The sequence below is a fragment of the Rhincodon typus genome, chromosome 23, assembly GCF_021869965.1.
Source record: "Rhincodon typus isolate 14 chromosome 23, sRhiTyp1.1, whole genome shotgun sequence".
NCBI lineage: Eukaryota > Metazoa > Chordata > Chondrichthyes > Orectolobiformes > Rhincodontidae > Rhincodon > Rhincodon typus.
This window is the reverse complement of record NC_063354.1, coordinates 24584479-24598856: the sequence shown is the minus strand read 5'-3', so window position 1 is coordinate 24598856 and position 14378 is coordinate 24584479. Positions and strand designations below refer to the sequence as shown.

General features: G+C 40.5%; 1 protein-coding gene across 1 annotated transcript in view; it reads left to right on the top strand.

Annotated features, from left to right (window-relative positions):
• LOC109911752 (alpha-1,6-mannosylglycoprotein 6-beta-N-acetylglucosaminyltransferase B) overlaps positions 1 to 14378 on the top strand; it is an 828291-nt gene that overhangs the window by 766469 nt on the left and 47444 nt on the right. Inside the window, 1 exon segment of the mRNA XM_048610932.1 lies at positions 8976 to 9122. Coding sequence (XP_048466889.1) covers positions 8976 to 9122 — 147 coding nt within the window.

The window sequence follows — 14378 nt, the reverse complement described above, 5'->3', positions numbered from 1 at the left end:
TTGGCCTGCTGTGTTCCTCCAGCTCCACACCTTGTTATCTCAGATTCTCCAGCATCTGCAGTTCCTACTATCTCTGAATAATTTAATCCTTGTTTTAGCACTGACAGTTAACAATCATGTTGGCTGATGTTTTCCACAGAGCTGATGTTAAACAGTAATTTTATATAGTCTGAGTAAGGAGAGTTTAATTGTTGATTATAGGAGGAATTATATCAAGGCTGTGGGGGTCTCATCAGTCCACTGAAGTTCCAGTGAAAGATCCACTTGCCTCAGCCAGTCAGGCAGCAGCAAACCACTCGGAGTGGGGGAGCGGTGGGGGTTCACTGAAATCAAATCCTTGGCACAGAAGTCCCACCTAGTCCTGACCAGAGGCAGGCAGCTCTTAGGATCATCAGCATCACTGTTGGGTGGCTGCTGATGGGTAATCATCCCAGATTGTGGAAGATCTAGGACAAAAATAAATGATGGGGGAAGCAGGGGCGTGTCGCAGGTTTGGGAATGTGGAGAGACGTGGATGAGGAGAATGGAAGCATGGGAAGTCAGTGGTTCCTAGGGGGCATCCACCACCCAACATCCAATCTCTTGATCAGGCACTTATTACCTTTGACTTCAGAGGCCTTAGCACATCAATCAAGGCTCACAATCCGTCTTCATGGAAGCAGCTATCAGAAACATTTAATGTTTAGAAGCCCATCTGCAGCTGGGTTAATCCCAGTTGTGGTGGCCTGAAGCTCTTAAATGGTCCTTAATTGGCCACTTAAGGATTTCAATTGGTTGAACATGGGATTTATCACCTGAAACTTAATTCTTGTAGAAGCAGGAAGGGGAGGGGCTCAGGTGCACCACCACACTTCCTCATTAAACATCCTTCCTTCCTCCGAGCTTGCTGCCTCTTGGAGCAGATGATCACCCCCACACCTCCCACCATGCATTTCATGAGTTATATTTAATTAAGTCAGCATTACTTTCATTGATTCAGCTTTTTCTCTTTAAGCTAAAGAGTAGGGGAATAAAAAGATATAGCATATTTCCAAAAAATGTCATTTTATTTTCAGGGTCCATACTACATGGGTTACCGGCAGTTCAGGTATGATGCCCCTCATTTACTGTTTATTTTTATTCAGTAGTTATGTGGTTATCTCTGGCTGGGCCAGCATTTATTGCCCATATGTCGTTGCCCTTGAGAAGGTGGTGGTAAACTGCCTCCTTGAACTGCTGCAGTCCATGCGCTGTAGATAGACCCACAATGCTGTTAGGTGTTTAATTCTAGGATTTTGACCCAATGGCATTGAAGGAACAGTGATATTTCCAAGTCAGGCTGATGAGTGGCTTGGATGGGGTCATGCAGGTGATGGTGTCTCCATGTGTCTGCTGTGCTTGTCCTCCTAGATGACCATAAGACAACAAGAAATAGGAATAGGATTAGGCCATTTGGACACTTAAGCCTGGCCTGCCATTCAATAGAATCATAGCTGATGTGACATTCATCACATCCGCTTTCCTACCCTTTCTCTGTAATCCTTAATTCCCTCATTGATCAAGAATCTATCTGTCTCAGCCTTAAATGTACACAAAAAATCTGCCCACAGCTTTTTGTGGCAGACAGTGCAAAGACTCACAACCCTCTGACAGAAGAATTTTCTCCTCAGCTCAGTTTTAAATTGGTGCCCCTTTATTCTGAGACTATGCCCTCTGGTCCTAGACTCTCCCATGAGGGGAAACATCCTCTCAGTAATTGCCCGGTTATGCCCCTTAAGAATCTGATATGTTGCAATTAAATCACCTCTCATTCTTCTCTCCAGTGAGTTGAGTCCCAACTTATTTAGCCTTTGCTCATAAGAAAATACCTCTATACCAGGGATCATCCTAGTGAAACCTCTCTGAACTGCCTTCAATGAAATGACATCTTTCCTTAAGTAAGGGGATAAAAACTGTCCATGGTATTCTAGATAAAACCCAAAAGAACTGTGGATGCTGTAAATCAGGAACAAGAACAGAAGATGCTGGAAAATCTCAGCAGGTCTGGCAGAATCCATGAAGAAAAATCAGAGTTAACGTTTCAGGTCCAGTGATTCTTCCTCAGAACTGATGGTAGCTAGGAAAATGTCGGTTTATATGCAGAAGGCAGGGAGGGGGAGGGGCTAAGGAGTAAACAAGAGGTGGGAATAGAGCCAGAGACAGAGAAAAGCAGTTGGATAGACAAAGGAGTTAATAACAATCTGTCTAGGAGAGTGAATAGCTGTTAATGGGGACTGTGAGTAACTAACAATAGGTAGTGTGTAATGGCAGACTATGTGATAACAAGGCCTGGTGTGTGGGGATTGGGTCTAGGACATGGGAGAGTTTAGGCCATAAACAGAATTTGGAGGGCTGCAGGGTCCCCAAGCAGAAAGTGAGTTGTTGTTCTTCCAGCTTGCGCCCGGCTTTGTGGGAAAACTGCAGCAAGCGTAAGGCAGAGATGTCGGCCAGGGAACAGGGTGGTGTGTTAAAGTGTCAGGCAACTGGATGCTCAGGGTCCTTTTTACAAGCAGAACATAGATGTTATGTGAAGCGGTCACCCAGTCTATGCTTCGTTTCCCCAATGTAGAGGAGACCACATTGTGAGCAGCGAATGCAGTAGACTAGATTGTGGAAAGTGCAGGTGAAATGCTGCTTCACCTGGAATGTATGTTTGGCCCCTTGGATACTGGGGAGGGAGGAGGTAAATTCAGCCGTTGAAGGAGAAGGTGCATGGGGCTATGGGAGTTGTTAGGAGTGAAGGAAGAATGGACCGGGATGACCCAGAGGGAACGGTCCCTGCGGAAGGTGGAGAAGGAAGGGGAGGGGAATATGTGTCTGGTGGTGGCATCTCGCTGGAGGTGGCGGAAATGGCGTCTGCTGTTCTCCTGGATGTGGATGCTAGCGGGATGAGAGGTGAGAACAAGGGGAACCCAATTGCTGTTGCGGGAGTGTCTTGGATCACAGAGCGCATCCAAGCAGTTCTTTTTAGATTCAATTATATATAGTTAAGAAAAGGCTCGACAACAGCAATTTGCTTAAATATGAACATTTATTGAGTAATAATAAAAGACAAAAAGAGGAAAGGAATATTTATTAAGTAAATAAAAAGAATGAAACAAAGAGGAAAGAAAAACAATAAGCCTCATGCTCTTCTGGCCTTTGGGGACCCCTTGATCGACGGCTGGTCTGGAGGCTGTGCTTGTTCCTGGCACCATCCACACTTCAGGTCCGAGGCAAAGTCTAGCTCTCGGAACAAAACTCTGCCTCTCTTATACAGTGTAGCAAACAGCCAGCGCAGAGAAAGCAGGTACAGAAGACAAAACTAGTACAGAAAACAGCTACAGAAAAACAAGCTGCAGGTGTCGTCTTCACCCCGTAAAAGAATATTCATAGGACTCAGTCAAGGTCATGCAGATTGTCAATTATAATCATTAACTTTCCCAGCCTATTTTCTCATCCTGTACAATCTATTTTCTCATGCAGCTGTCGAATATCATCATTAGCTTTTAGCCTTTAGGCCCATCCTATACGTTCCACCCCGGTGATATTTGAGAACGCATGTTACAATTGCAAATGCAGATGTAAATCAGCGACAGCCGCACAAGAATGTATAAGAGTACTTAATCTATACCAGAAGATTAAAACTGCAATAAAAATAACTAACATCAATGCAAACAATACAACAAAAGGGTGTACCACCAAATTAATGATCACAGTGGCCTCTGGGGACTGACCCTTAAATATATATATCACACCCCTGATGTACGGTCATGATGGAACCAGCTTTTCGTGCCACCTGACTGAAGCGACCAGAATATCGTCTACATTCTTTTTTCAGTTAATCTATTTACATAATTTGCTCTAAAATTCAGGATATTCCAGATTCAGGTTCCTTAATTTGTTTCTTTTTTTATCCTCCAGCTCCCTATCCACAGATCACTTCACTCAATAACAGTACAATAACATAATACATGGATTCAAAGTTTTTCCAGCTCTGTTCATCTGTTTCTGTCTTGAGGATACTTCTTCAATATGTTTCCCTCCATGCTAATTTTATGAATAATTGTATCATTGAGTGGTAACTATCTCCATATGCAGGTACCCCCTTTGAGCTACAATACACATGGGATCAAACAATACAGCTCCAACTTTCATCAGGCTTTACCTTCAACTTATGCTTCCTGGCTTTTATTTTCCCTGGGGTTCCCTTACCACAGCCTCCTACACCACCTGAGTCTTAGCTCAGCCTACTTTCACATACACTAACTGTCCTAACACATTACAATTTCACCTACTAGTTTAATCATACAAATTTCAAGATGAGATATCTGTATGTCATCCCATGGGCCCTTTCGCTGAGTCCACTATTAATCCTTCCTGAATCAACATTCTTTCACTGCTATAACATTTTGATATAATAACCAATCGCACTTTTTATTTTGATTGTAATACTTTTTACATCCTTTTCACTAATACTACTTACATCGTTTTAAATTCAGTTTCTCTATAGATTTCGTGTCAGTGTCTATTCATTTAAATTATGTTTTCATGCTCTTCCAAGCCACACAAGTGCTTTTGTCAAGTAGGTGTACTTGTCTGAGACCCGTTTTCCAGTGCATGCTTTTTACTGTCTCATGTTTGTTCCCTCCGAGGTAACATTCACTTTTGCACACTTACATTAGTGTCCCAAAACCATGTCATGCATTTTTGACTCCCATACAATCAAATGATCTGTTAGGTCTTATTTATCTCTGGTCATGTGGTCCCAATTCCTCGGGTAGTGGTTTGATCACTGGTTCTTTTAAAAGGAAAGACAAGGACACAAACATCACCAAGGGAAAGCTATTAGTTTCACGCTCTCATTTAAACCTTCTTTTCATTACTATAACCTGAATTGCCCCTTCAACCCATTATTTTAATGTGTTTTTGATGGAGGGCTTGATGGGTTGAGGATGCCTCATCCATCACTATGTTGCAACATTGAAAAGTGTTCAGCCTTCGGTGTCTCCAATTTCTGAAAAGAACAAGTTCTATCCATTCCATGTCAAGCAGAATGCGTTCATTAGTATTAATCTATTGCAGATTCAAAAAGGGGCGGGGCATAACCTCCTGGCTTGAGAAGGGTGGCAATGGGTACCTGCATGGGGCTCAGTTATTCCCGTCTCTTCGTGGGGTATACGGAACATTCCTTGTTCCAGTCCTATCCTAGCCCCCACCCACAACTCTTTCTCCGACATATCAGTGATATCATCGGTGCTGCTTCCCTCTCTCGTCCAGAATTGGAAAAGTTCATCAATGTTGCTTTCAATTTCCACCCTGCCCTCACTTTCACCAGGTCTATCACTGACTCTTCCCTTCCCTTCCTCAACATCTATGTTTCCATTTCTGGGGATAGACTGGCCACTAATATCCACTATAAACCCACCAACTCCCACAGCTACCTGGGCAATACATCCTCACACCCTACTTCTCGTAAAAACTCCATCCCATTGTCTCAATTTCTCCATCTCCACCATATATGTTCAGGTGAGGCCAACTTCGACAAGGGAAAGCTATTAGCTCTGAAATGTCCACCTTCTTCCTCAACCAAGGACTTCCCAGCATCCCTGTATCCAGCGAAGGTGCAACACCTGCCCATTTACCTCCTCCCTCCCCACTATCCAAGGGCCCAAACATACCTTTCAGGTGAAGCAGCACACAATGTGGCCTCCTCTACATTGAGGAAATGAAGCATAGACTGGGTGACCGCTTTGCAGAACATCTACGTTCTGCTCGCAAAAAAGACCCTGAGCTACCTGTTATCTGCCACTTTTACACGCCACCCTGTTCCCTGCAGTTTTCCCATGAAGCTCAGTGCAAGCTGGAAGAACAACACTTCATTTTCCATGTGGGGACCCTGCAGCCCTCCAGACTCAATATCGAGTTCAATAATTTTAGAGCCTAAGCTCTCCCATGTCTTAGACCCAACCCCATACACAAGGCCTTGTTATCACATAGTCTGCCATTACAGACTACCTATTGTTAGTCACTAACAGATCCCTTTAACCACTATTCATCCTCCTAACCAGATCATTATCAATTTCTTTGTCTATCCAACTGCTCTTCTCTGTCTTTGGGCTCCATCCCCACCTATTATTTACTCCTTATCCCCTCCCCCTCCCTGTCTTCTGCACGTAAACAGACATTTTCCTAGCTACCATCAGTTCTGAGGAAGCATCACTGGACCCGAAACGTTAACTCTGATTTTTCTTCGCAGATGCTGCCAGACCTGCAAAGTTTTTCCAGCAACTTCAGTTTTTGCATAATATTTTAGATGTGGTCTCACCAGCACCTTGTACAGTTGCAGTAAGACTTCCTATTCCAATGCCTTTAAGTAAGGACCAACATTCCCCATGAGCCTTCCTGATTACCTGTTGCACCTGTGTGCTAGCTTTATGTGTTTCATGTACAAGTACCTCCAAGTGTTGAGGCTTTCTGCAGTTTTTCTCCATTTAAATAATATTCTATTCTTTTTGTTCTCCCTTCCAAAATTAACAAATTTACATTTTCCCACATTATAAACAATTTGCCAACTTGTTGCCCACTTACATAACTGATCAATATCTCTTTGTGAACTGTTTTTATCCCTCATGCCTTTATACCTTTTTTTGTTGTCTGCAAATTGGGCTACAGTACATCCACATTCTTCTTCACACTCATTAATATATATTGTGAACAGCACTGATCGCTGTGGAACCCCACTGGTCACAGATTCACAGCCTGAGAAAGAACCCCTTATCTCCACTACCTGTTTCGTGCCCATATGCCAATTCTCTACTCATGCCAACATACTACCTCCAAAAGGTACCTTGATGAGCACCTTCTGGAAGTCCAAATACGACACAAGTGGTCTTGCATTTGAAAGGTACTCAGTGAATTTCTGCAGTGCATCTTGTAGATATACACACTGGTCTTTCTGAGTGGTGAAGGAAGTGAATGTTTCCTGATGTGATGCCAATCAGGTAGTCTGCTTTGTTCTGATGGTGTCAGGCATTTTGAATGTTGTTGGAGCTGCACTCATCTAGGCAAGTGGGGAGTAGTCTATCACACTCCTAACTTGTGCTTTGTAGATGGTGGAAAGACTTTGGGGATTTTGGTAGTGAGTTACACATTGGAAGATTCCTAGCCTCTAGTATGCTTTAGTAGCCATTGTATTTGTATGATGAATCCAGTTTAATTTCTGGTCAATGGAACCTTCCCCAGGGTGTTGATAGTGGGACATTCAGTGTCGGTAATGCCATTACTAAATGTCCTGCTACTTTCATAGCAATGGATTCTTGTATTTTCCAAATGACATATTAGTTTCAAATGGATATTTCCCAGCAGCATACCACACATATGAAGGCAGACCCACAACATTGTTCAGAAGTAAATAGAGTAGAGGAATCTAGCACTGCATCCTCTGAATCAGAATTATCTCTGGTATGTCATTCACTGTCTCACATGCCATCCTATTTCCAACTATACCACTGGTAAATGATAGTTAAAAAGTAAAGCTTGGAACTTCAGCAATTTGTCCAGGTTGTTGCTTTTGTATCTTCATGAAGAGGCAGATGGGAAAGGAGAAGATGGTGAGGAGAATATGGTGGCCATTAAAATTAAGGAAAAGAAATTAATATCTCCAAACTGTTGTACCTGTTTGGCCTTTCGGTAACTCACTCAGAGCAAAGAAACATCTTGAGGGCCACATTTCTTCTCTCTACGCCTTGATCCACCAGCTCAAGGTGCTGCATTGCACGCCTACTGCAATCACTTCAGAAGGGAGATAACACTAGGAAACCACTCTGCAATGAGATTGAAACAGGAGAACAAGTTGGAGCCATGAGCCAGATTGAAGTGATGGAAACACATCTCATAATGACCCACACCTGGCAGCAATCCTACCTTGAAAGATTGGTCAGCCAATATTTCCTTCAATTAAATATTGAGAAGGCCAAAGCAATTACTTTTGTTTCTCTGCCAACGCTGTTCTGACCAGCCTTCCAGCTTCAACCCCCAATCAATTATAAGTTCATCTAAAACTCCACTGCCCATGCCCTATCTTGTGTCTAGTCCTGTTCACCCATCGACATTGTGCTCGCTGATTTATATTGGCTCTCAATTAAGCAACAATTTTATAAGTCTCTTCACCATATTAAAGTCACCTATGATTTTGCCCCATGTTATCTCCTCCAGCCCTACAATTCTCTGAACTCCTCCAAATCTGCTCTTTAAAATATAGTCAATTATAAACTAAACTTTGAAGCTAGGACCCGAGGGCACAGCCTTAGAGTAAAGGGAAAACCTTTTAGAACAGAGATAAAGAGAAAATTCTTTAGCAAGAGAGTGGTGAATCTATGGAATTCACTGCCACAGAAGGCTGTGAAGGCCAGGTCATTGAGTATATTTAAGACAGGGATAGATCAGTTCTTCATTGTCAAGGGGACCAAGGATTACAGGGAAGAATGGGGTTAAGAAAATTATCAGCTATGATTGAACGGTGGAGCAGACTTGATGGGCTGAATGGCCTAATTTCTGCTCCTATGTCTCATGGTCTTAATCTTACGGCCTTACCTAAACACATGACCAATGGGGCTTGCTCCTTTAGCTGCTGGGGTTATGTGCTCTAGGATTCTCTAAACATCTTGACTTCTCTTTCCTTTCTTAAAGCATTAATAAAAACCCATCTCCTTTACTAAATACTTAATGATCTGCCTTAACATGTTTCTTTGTGAAGTGAAGTTCCTTGAGGTGTGTTGGTACATTGAAAGCTAAAGCCAACTGTGCTGACCTTGACAGGATGAAATTTGCTCCACAGTAGCTCTCAAGTCTTGCCTACAATGCCCCAGAGATTTGCCTGTGTCCCTCCCGGTCTGGGTATTTTCCTGCTTGACTATTGTCATATCAGCCTTTCATTCCTAATTATCTTTATCTTTGCTTTTGCTTTTATTCTCTAGCTCTTCATTGGATTGGGGTTCCCATATGAAGGACCTGCCCCTCTGGAAGCCATTGCTAACGGATGTATTTTCCTTCAACCCCGATTCAACCCACCTCACAACTCAAAAAACAATGAGTTCTTCAGAGGGAAACCCACATCAAGAGAGGCAAGTAATGGCATTATCCATGGACATAACATGTGCATTATCATAGAAACAGAGAGAAGGAACTCAGGAAGGAGCTAAGAAAAGTCAGGCACCATTTATGGAGGAAGTGGTCCACACGTTATAACCACTCCATTGAATATATGGCACCATAGGGTCTTGTGATAAACTTTCTGAGGAGATGTGCATAGACAAAGGGTACATCAGCAAAAACACAAATTACAACTTTGAACTGCTGCAAAAAGTTGTAATTACCTCCTCACTCTGTTCTGTCAATGGCTATGAAGTGTTCACCATCAAAACATCAATGGCAGAGGACCTGTGTTGGGGTGGTGACAATGCATCAATGAGCCGCACAGGAGTAAAGGCATACATTCATTGTGTCATTAATACTTTTCAAGTAGAGCAGGTTATCATCACTTTTGTTATTAAACTCAGGTAATCAAAAAATAAAGCCAAACCATTGTATAGTTTCTAGATTCTCTAAGTAATAGTCTTATGATCTTAGCTAATGTTAATATTGGACAAGTCAGATCACAGATTGAAATATGACTTGACAGATCATAGTTTTATTTTTAGTTTTAACAAGCTGGTCTTTCACTGAAATGCATAATGCCGCAGATCTGGTTTTAACAATAAAATAGAAGTTTATTACAGACAAGAAATAAAGTCTAAATAAAATGAACCAGACTATTTACATACAATATAAATATAAAAAATTCAAAATGCATGGTAAAATACAATCCCATTAATCCCCGAAAAAACATTCTTTTATAGTATTCATGTCAGAGAGAATTCCTTTCTCTTTCCTATTCACAAGGCTTAATTTAACTGTGGCTTCAAGTCCCTGTTCTTGAGAATCTGATAGCTTCTTTCACACAACTGAGATTAGACTTCCTCAGCTTCAAACAGCCCCTTCAAGGTTTTAAGCAAACACTTCTGGCCTGGAATCTCTAAACTAAACTCCTTATACTGAAGTAACCTCTTTCTTCATAGTCATAAACTACTTCACTTTCTCAGGAACAAATGTTTTATGCATTTATCTTCTAAAACCTCTAAGCCAAGACTTTTACAAATGGCCATATGGAAACCCAAAAGCTCTTTTTCAAGCTTTGGGTGATGCCTTTAAGCCCAAAGAAAAATTCCTGAATGATCTATCTGAAAGCCTAATGTTTTACTTTTTTTCACTTGTAACTCTCCCAATGTAAACAAAACCCCATTACTTCTAGGAAGTTGCCCCCAAATACTGTTTTTTAAAGTAAATCACCCTGGCTACAGAAATTCTAACAAGTTAATCAATAAATCATTGCAAACACACAGAAAACCTATATGCCACAAGTTCAAAATTCAAAATCTAAAATAGGTTATAATATATATAAATTATACATCTTTCATCACAGTAATATGCAATTAATGACATTCCCACTGAATTGAGAACATCCAAAGATCATCCACTTGGTTTCCATTCCACTAATGTTCTTTATATCAATGCCTGTTATGCAGGAAGTTGTCATCAAGTGTTCTTCTTTCATTATTTGACCCTTTTTGACTCTTTTAATGAAAAGATTCAAATCAACAGATAATTTATGCATAACAAAGCATGCTTCCCGCTCCTATGGTTAATAACTCCACTAAGAATGGCCCAAATAGCAACAGAGGAGCACTACAATGAGGCACGTGTTTTTACCAGGAAGGTTACAAAAAGACTATTAGGATATTAAAGCAAGATTTTTCTGTCTGCACAGGTTCAGCTGCGCATCCCAGATCATGTGATAAGAATAGATATAGTTCCACGTGCTTTTCACAAGTTCATGTGTCAGGATGTGACTGATAGGAAGGTCCTTGCTCAGTAGGCATAACTACACAGAAGAGATGATCATTTTAACCAGCAATCAGGGGAGTTATCAGTGATGATTACACGGAATCATCACTGTTCATCTCTGAAGTCTTCTCTTCTGTGTAACATAATCCACCTTTAACATTACAGCCTGATCTCCTTCTCCTCTGTTTGTAAACAAAAATCCACTCTGTCAACCTAACTAGACCTCCTCCAACTTGACAGCTTGTCCACCTGGAAAAGATTGTGACATGAATTGGCATGAAATGTATGCATACTTTTCCATTTAACTAACTTAAGTGCAGATCAATACTAAACTTTCAAAGTGTACACCACCACTCTGTTCCTTGCCTACGTTGTGCTTCCATGGGTGCTGAAACACATATCTTCATAATCACCTATTCTAACCTTTCTTCTATGTGCCAACTTTGGGTCAGAATTGCAGAAGGTGGTTCACCCTTCATACTGTGCAAAAGGGTCACGGGACTCAGGAGACCGTTCTCTCCTGTTTGCTTGTTCTAAAACAGTTTATTGTTGCTTCCCCCTTCCACTGGCATGGGGTCTGATGTTTGCTGCTGTCCTAAGAAACAAAAGTATCATGCAACTATGATGTCTGGATGGCTTTTTGCTAATCAACCTCTTCACCATCAGCACCTTCCTTCTGATGTGCTTCTTAGTTCTGCAGGGTAACAGATAAGCATCCAATTTAAGATTGCCTGCCCATTGGGTATAACGCTGATTCGAGATAGGGTGAAACTACAACTGATTTTACTTTCATTCTGCCAGGATGTAACATAGGAAACTGAACAAGCCTTTTTTACCCAGATGTATTAGTTAACCTTCAGGGCTTAATGATAATTCGGAACTGTGAATGAATGAATTCTCTATTCTTCTCTGACTTTATGCCATGCATACTCACATTGTAATACATTCCCAAAAATATTATAAAAACACAAAATATACATAAGTATTCAGTGAAGTTACAGGAGTGGAATGAAACAGCAATGGATTCTTCATTCTTTACTTACTTGCCCTTAGGCTGGTCCTGATGTGTGCAGCCTGGACATTGATTTTAAAGGCTACATATGAATTTTCATTTGCTTCAATTCCAGTTTTACATTAGTTTTATACCATGCAAATTAGTAGATTCAGGAAAGTGCCAGTAAATTTCTGTACAGGCAACTTATTTTAAAACAGCTTCACTCAATCCAAAGAAATGTTAGTCCCCATGATATGTCTTTAATTAGAAGTTAGACTAAAACAATCACAGTGTAAAATATTACCAGAACACTTGCTACCTCAAAGGAGGAACTCTTCTTATCCAAAGGTTCCTTCACTGTGGTTCACTTTACTACTTCTGGTTTTGAAATTGTGATCCTCTTTCATTTTAGAAACAGGTATGCATGCTGTGCAAATCACAGTATCTGTGTCAAAGCTATTTTCTAACGTTTGGCTATAAACCCTAATTTATGTTGGTAATATTGATTGCTTTAAAATCTTCTACAACCAGTTTGAAAATAGCTTTAGTTAACCAGCATTAAAGTTAAGGATAATCTGTATTTATGGTCTTCTTATAATCCAATTTTATTATACATCATTAATGTAGAATATTTGGCTAATCACAAATATATTAGGTATCTACACAAGTTTCAATGATTGATGAGAAATTCTACTGTGAGTTAGCTCAGTTGTTTAGTTTTAATTGCAGCACAAAGTGCTCTGATATCAGTACGTGCAGCCGGCAGCTGCAGGGAACAGATTTGTGTTTATGGGATGCATTACTTTACTGTAATCTGAAAAAGCTCTCTGTGTATTAACCAGGTTGCTGTTTCATTGAAACTCACAATCACAGGCCTGCAGATACTCCTGGCTTTCTTTCAAAATAATTAAAGTTAACTTGTTCTGGCAATTTACCAACTACTAAGGATCAAATTGGCCTTGAACAGGAGGGCAAATCGGGCAATCAAGAATTGCCAACCAATTCTAAACCCTGCTAAAGCAAATTGCCTGCCAAATTGATCTTTTTTGTGTGAAGGGCAGTGGAGAAGATTGATTGTGGACATAGGCTGAATAATGACTGAAAGGGCTAGTTGCTATTTTACAATTTTTTTGTGTCCTACTTTCCTTGCTGGTCTGTTTTTCTTCTCACATCAAATTCCCTTTGGTTCTCTACATATTCTTCTTTTAATTTGTTCACAATCTGTTTCCCCCTCATTGTTGTCTCACCAGTTTATCTTCCTCCTCAAATGAGCTGCTCAGTGGCATGCACTGCAGTAAAACAGCTACCAAATTTAGGTGGCTATTGAGTGCACTCCGTACAATGCTCTACAATAAGTTTCAAGGGATATCTTCTCTGGGTTGGTTTGGCAGAAAAATAATCCCCCTTTCAATAATTAATGTGAAAATACATGCGTAAATAGGAGCACAACACCCCTCAACAAAATAGCAAAATGCTGCTGTTGTTTAATACCACATTTATTACTTTAAAAAGGATATTGTGGTTGAAATCCAACATGTTATTTGGTTTGCTACAGTGGAAAGATGTGAGACAATAATTGAGAGAACATAGATGAGCATATTCCATCAGTTTAATGAACCTGAGTCACAAGGTTTACACAAATAAAACAGCAATATTCCTGATGCTTTCTTTTACCATGCAGTATAAGATGTGATTTTATGCATGATAGTGAATTTTGGTGGCACTACAATTAATACGATGCAGACATTATGAACGACAGAGTGACACCTTTGTCACATACAATCAGTTGTTTCATTTCTTACTGTGAAAAATTATGTATCCCTGTCTGAAGCATTCGCTCTGTCTCAATGTACAGCTTATAATATTAGGCAACATTATGTCTCTGTTATCGTTGCCTTATAATGGAAACACTCTGCACGCAGGGTCATGGCTGTTAATGTCTCACCAACCTGAAATAAGGAAGCTCCAATATTGTTAGATACATCAGGAACCTGTACCGCAGACAGCATCTGACTACAAGGAAAACTCACTGAATAAAACTTGTTCAATAGTAGAAAGTATACTTCATGAGATACAAAAATCCTATAAGCCAAAATTAAGAAAATCTTTGAGTACTAGTATATTAAATATGCAATGTAAATATGACGTTTTGTTAATAAAAAAGGATTTTAAACAAGCAATTTGCTTTGACACTGGAGAACATAAGCAAGGCAAGTGATTTTGTAACAGCTCAAAAATTTTGACTCTTACTGCATGCAGTCTGCTTTCCCTGAGCAGAGGTGCTGTGATTCTGCATAAAGAGGCCCAGAGGCAGTAAAAATGCTAATTGCAGAGTGAATCTGAACAATTGCAGTATCTGGCGTTGATTTCTGATGTGTGGTTAGCATTAGATCTTGCACTGATGAAAAAGCAAACATAACAAATGTGGTACCAAACACAAAAC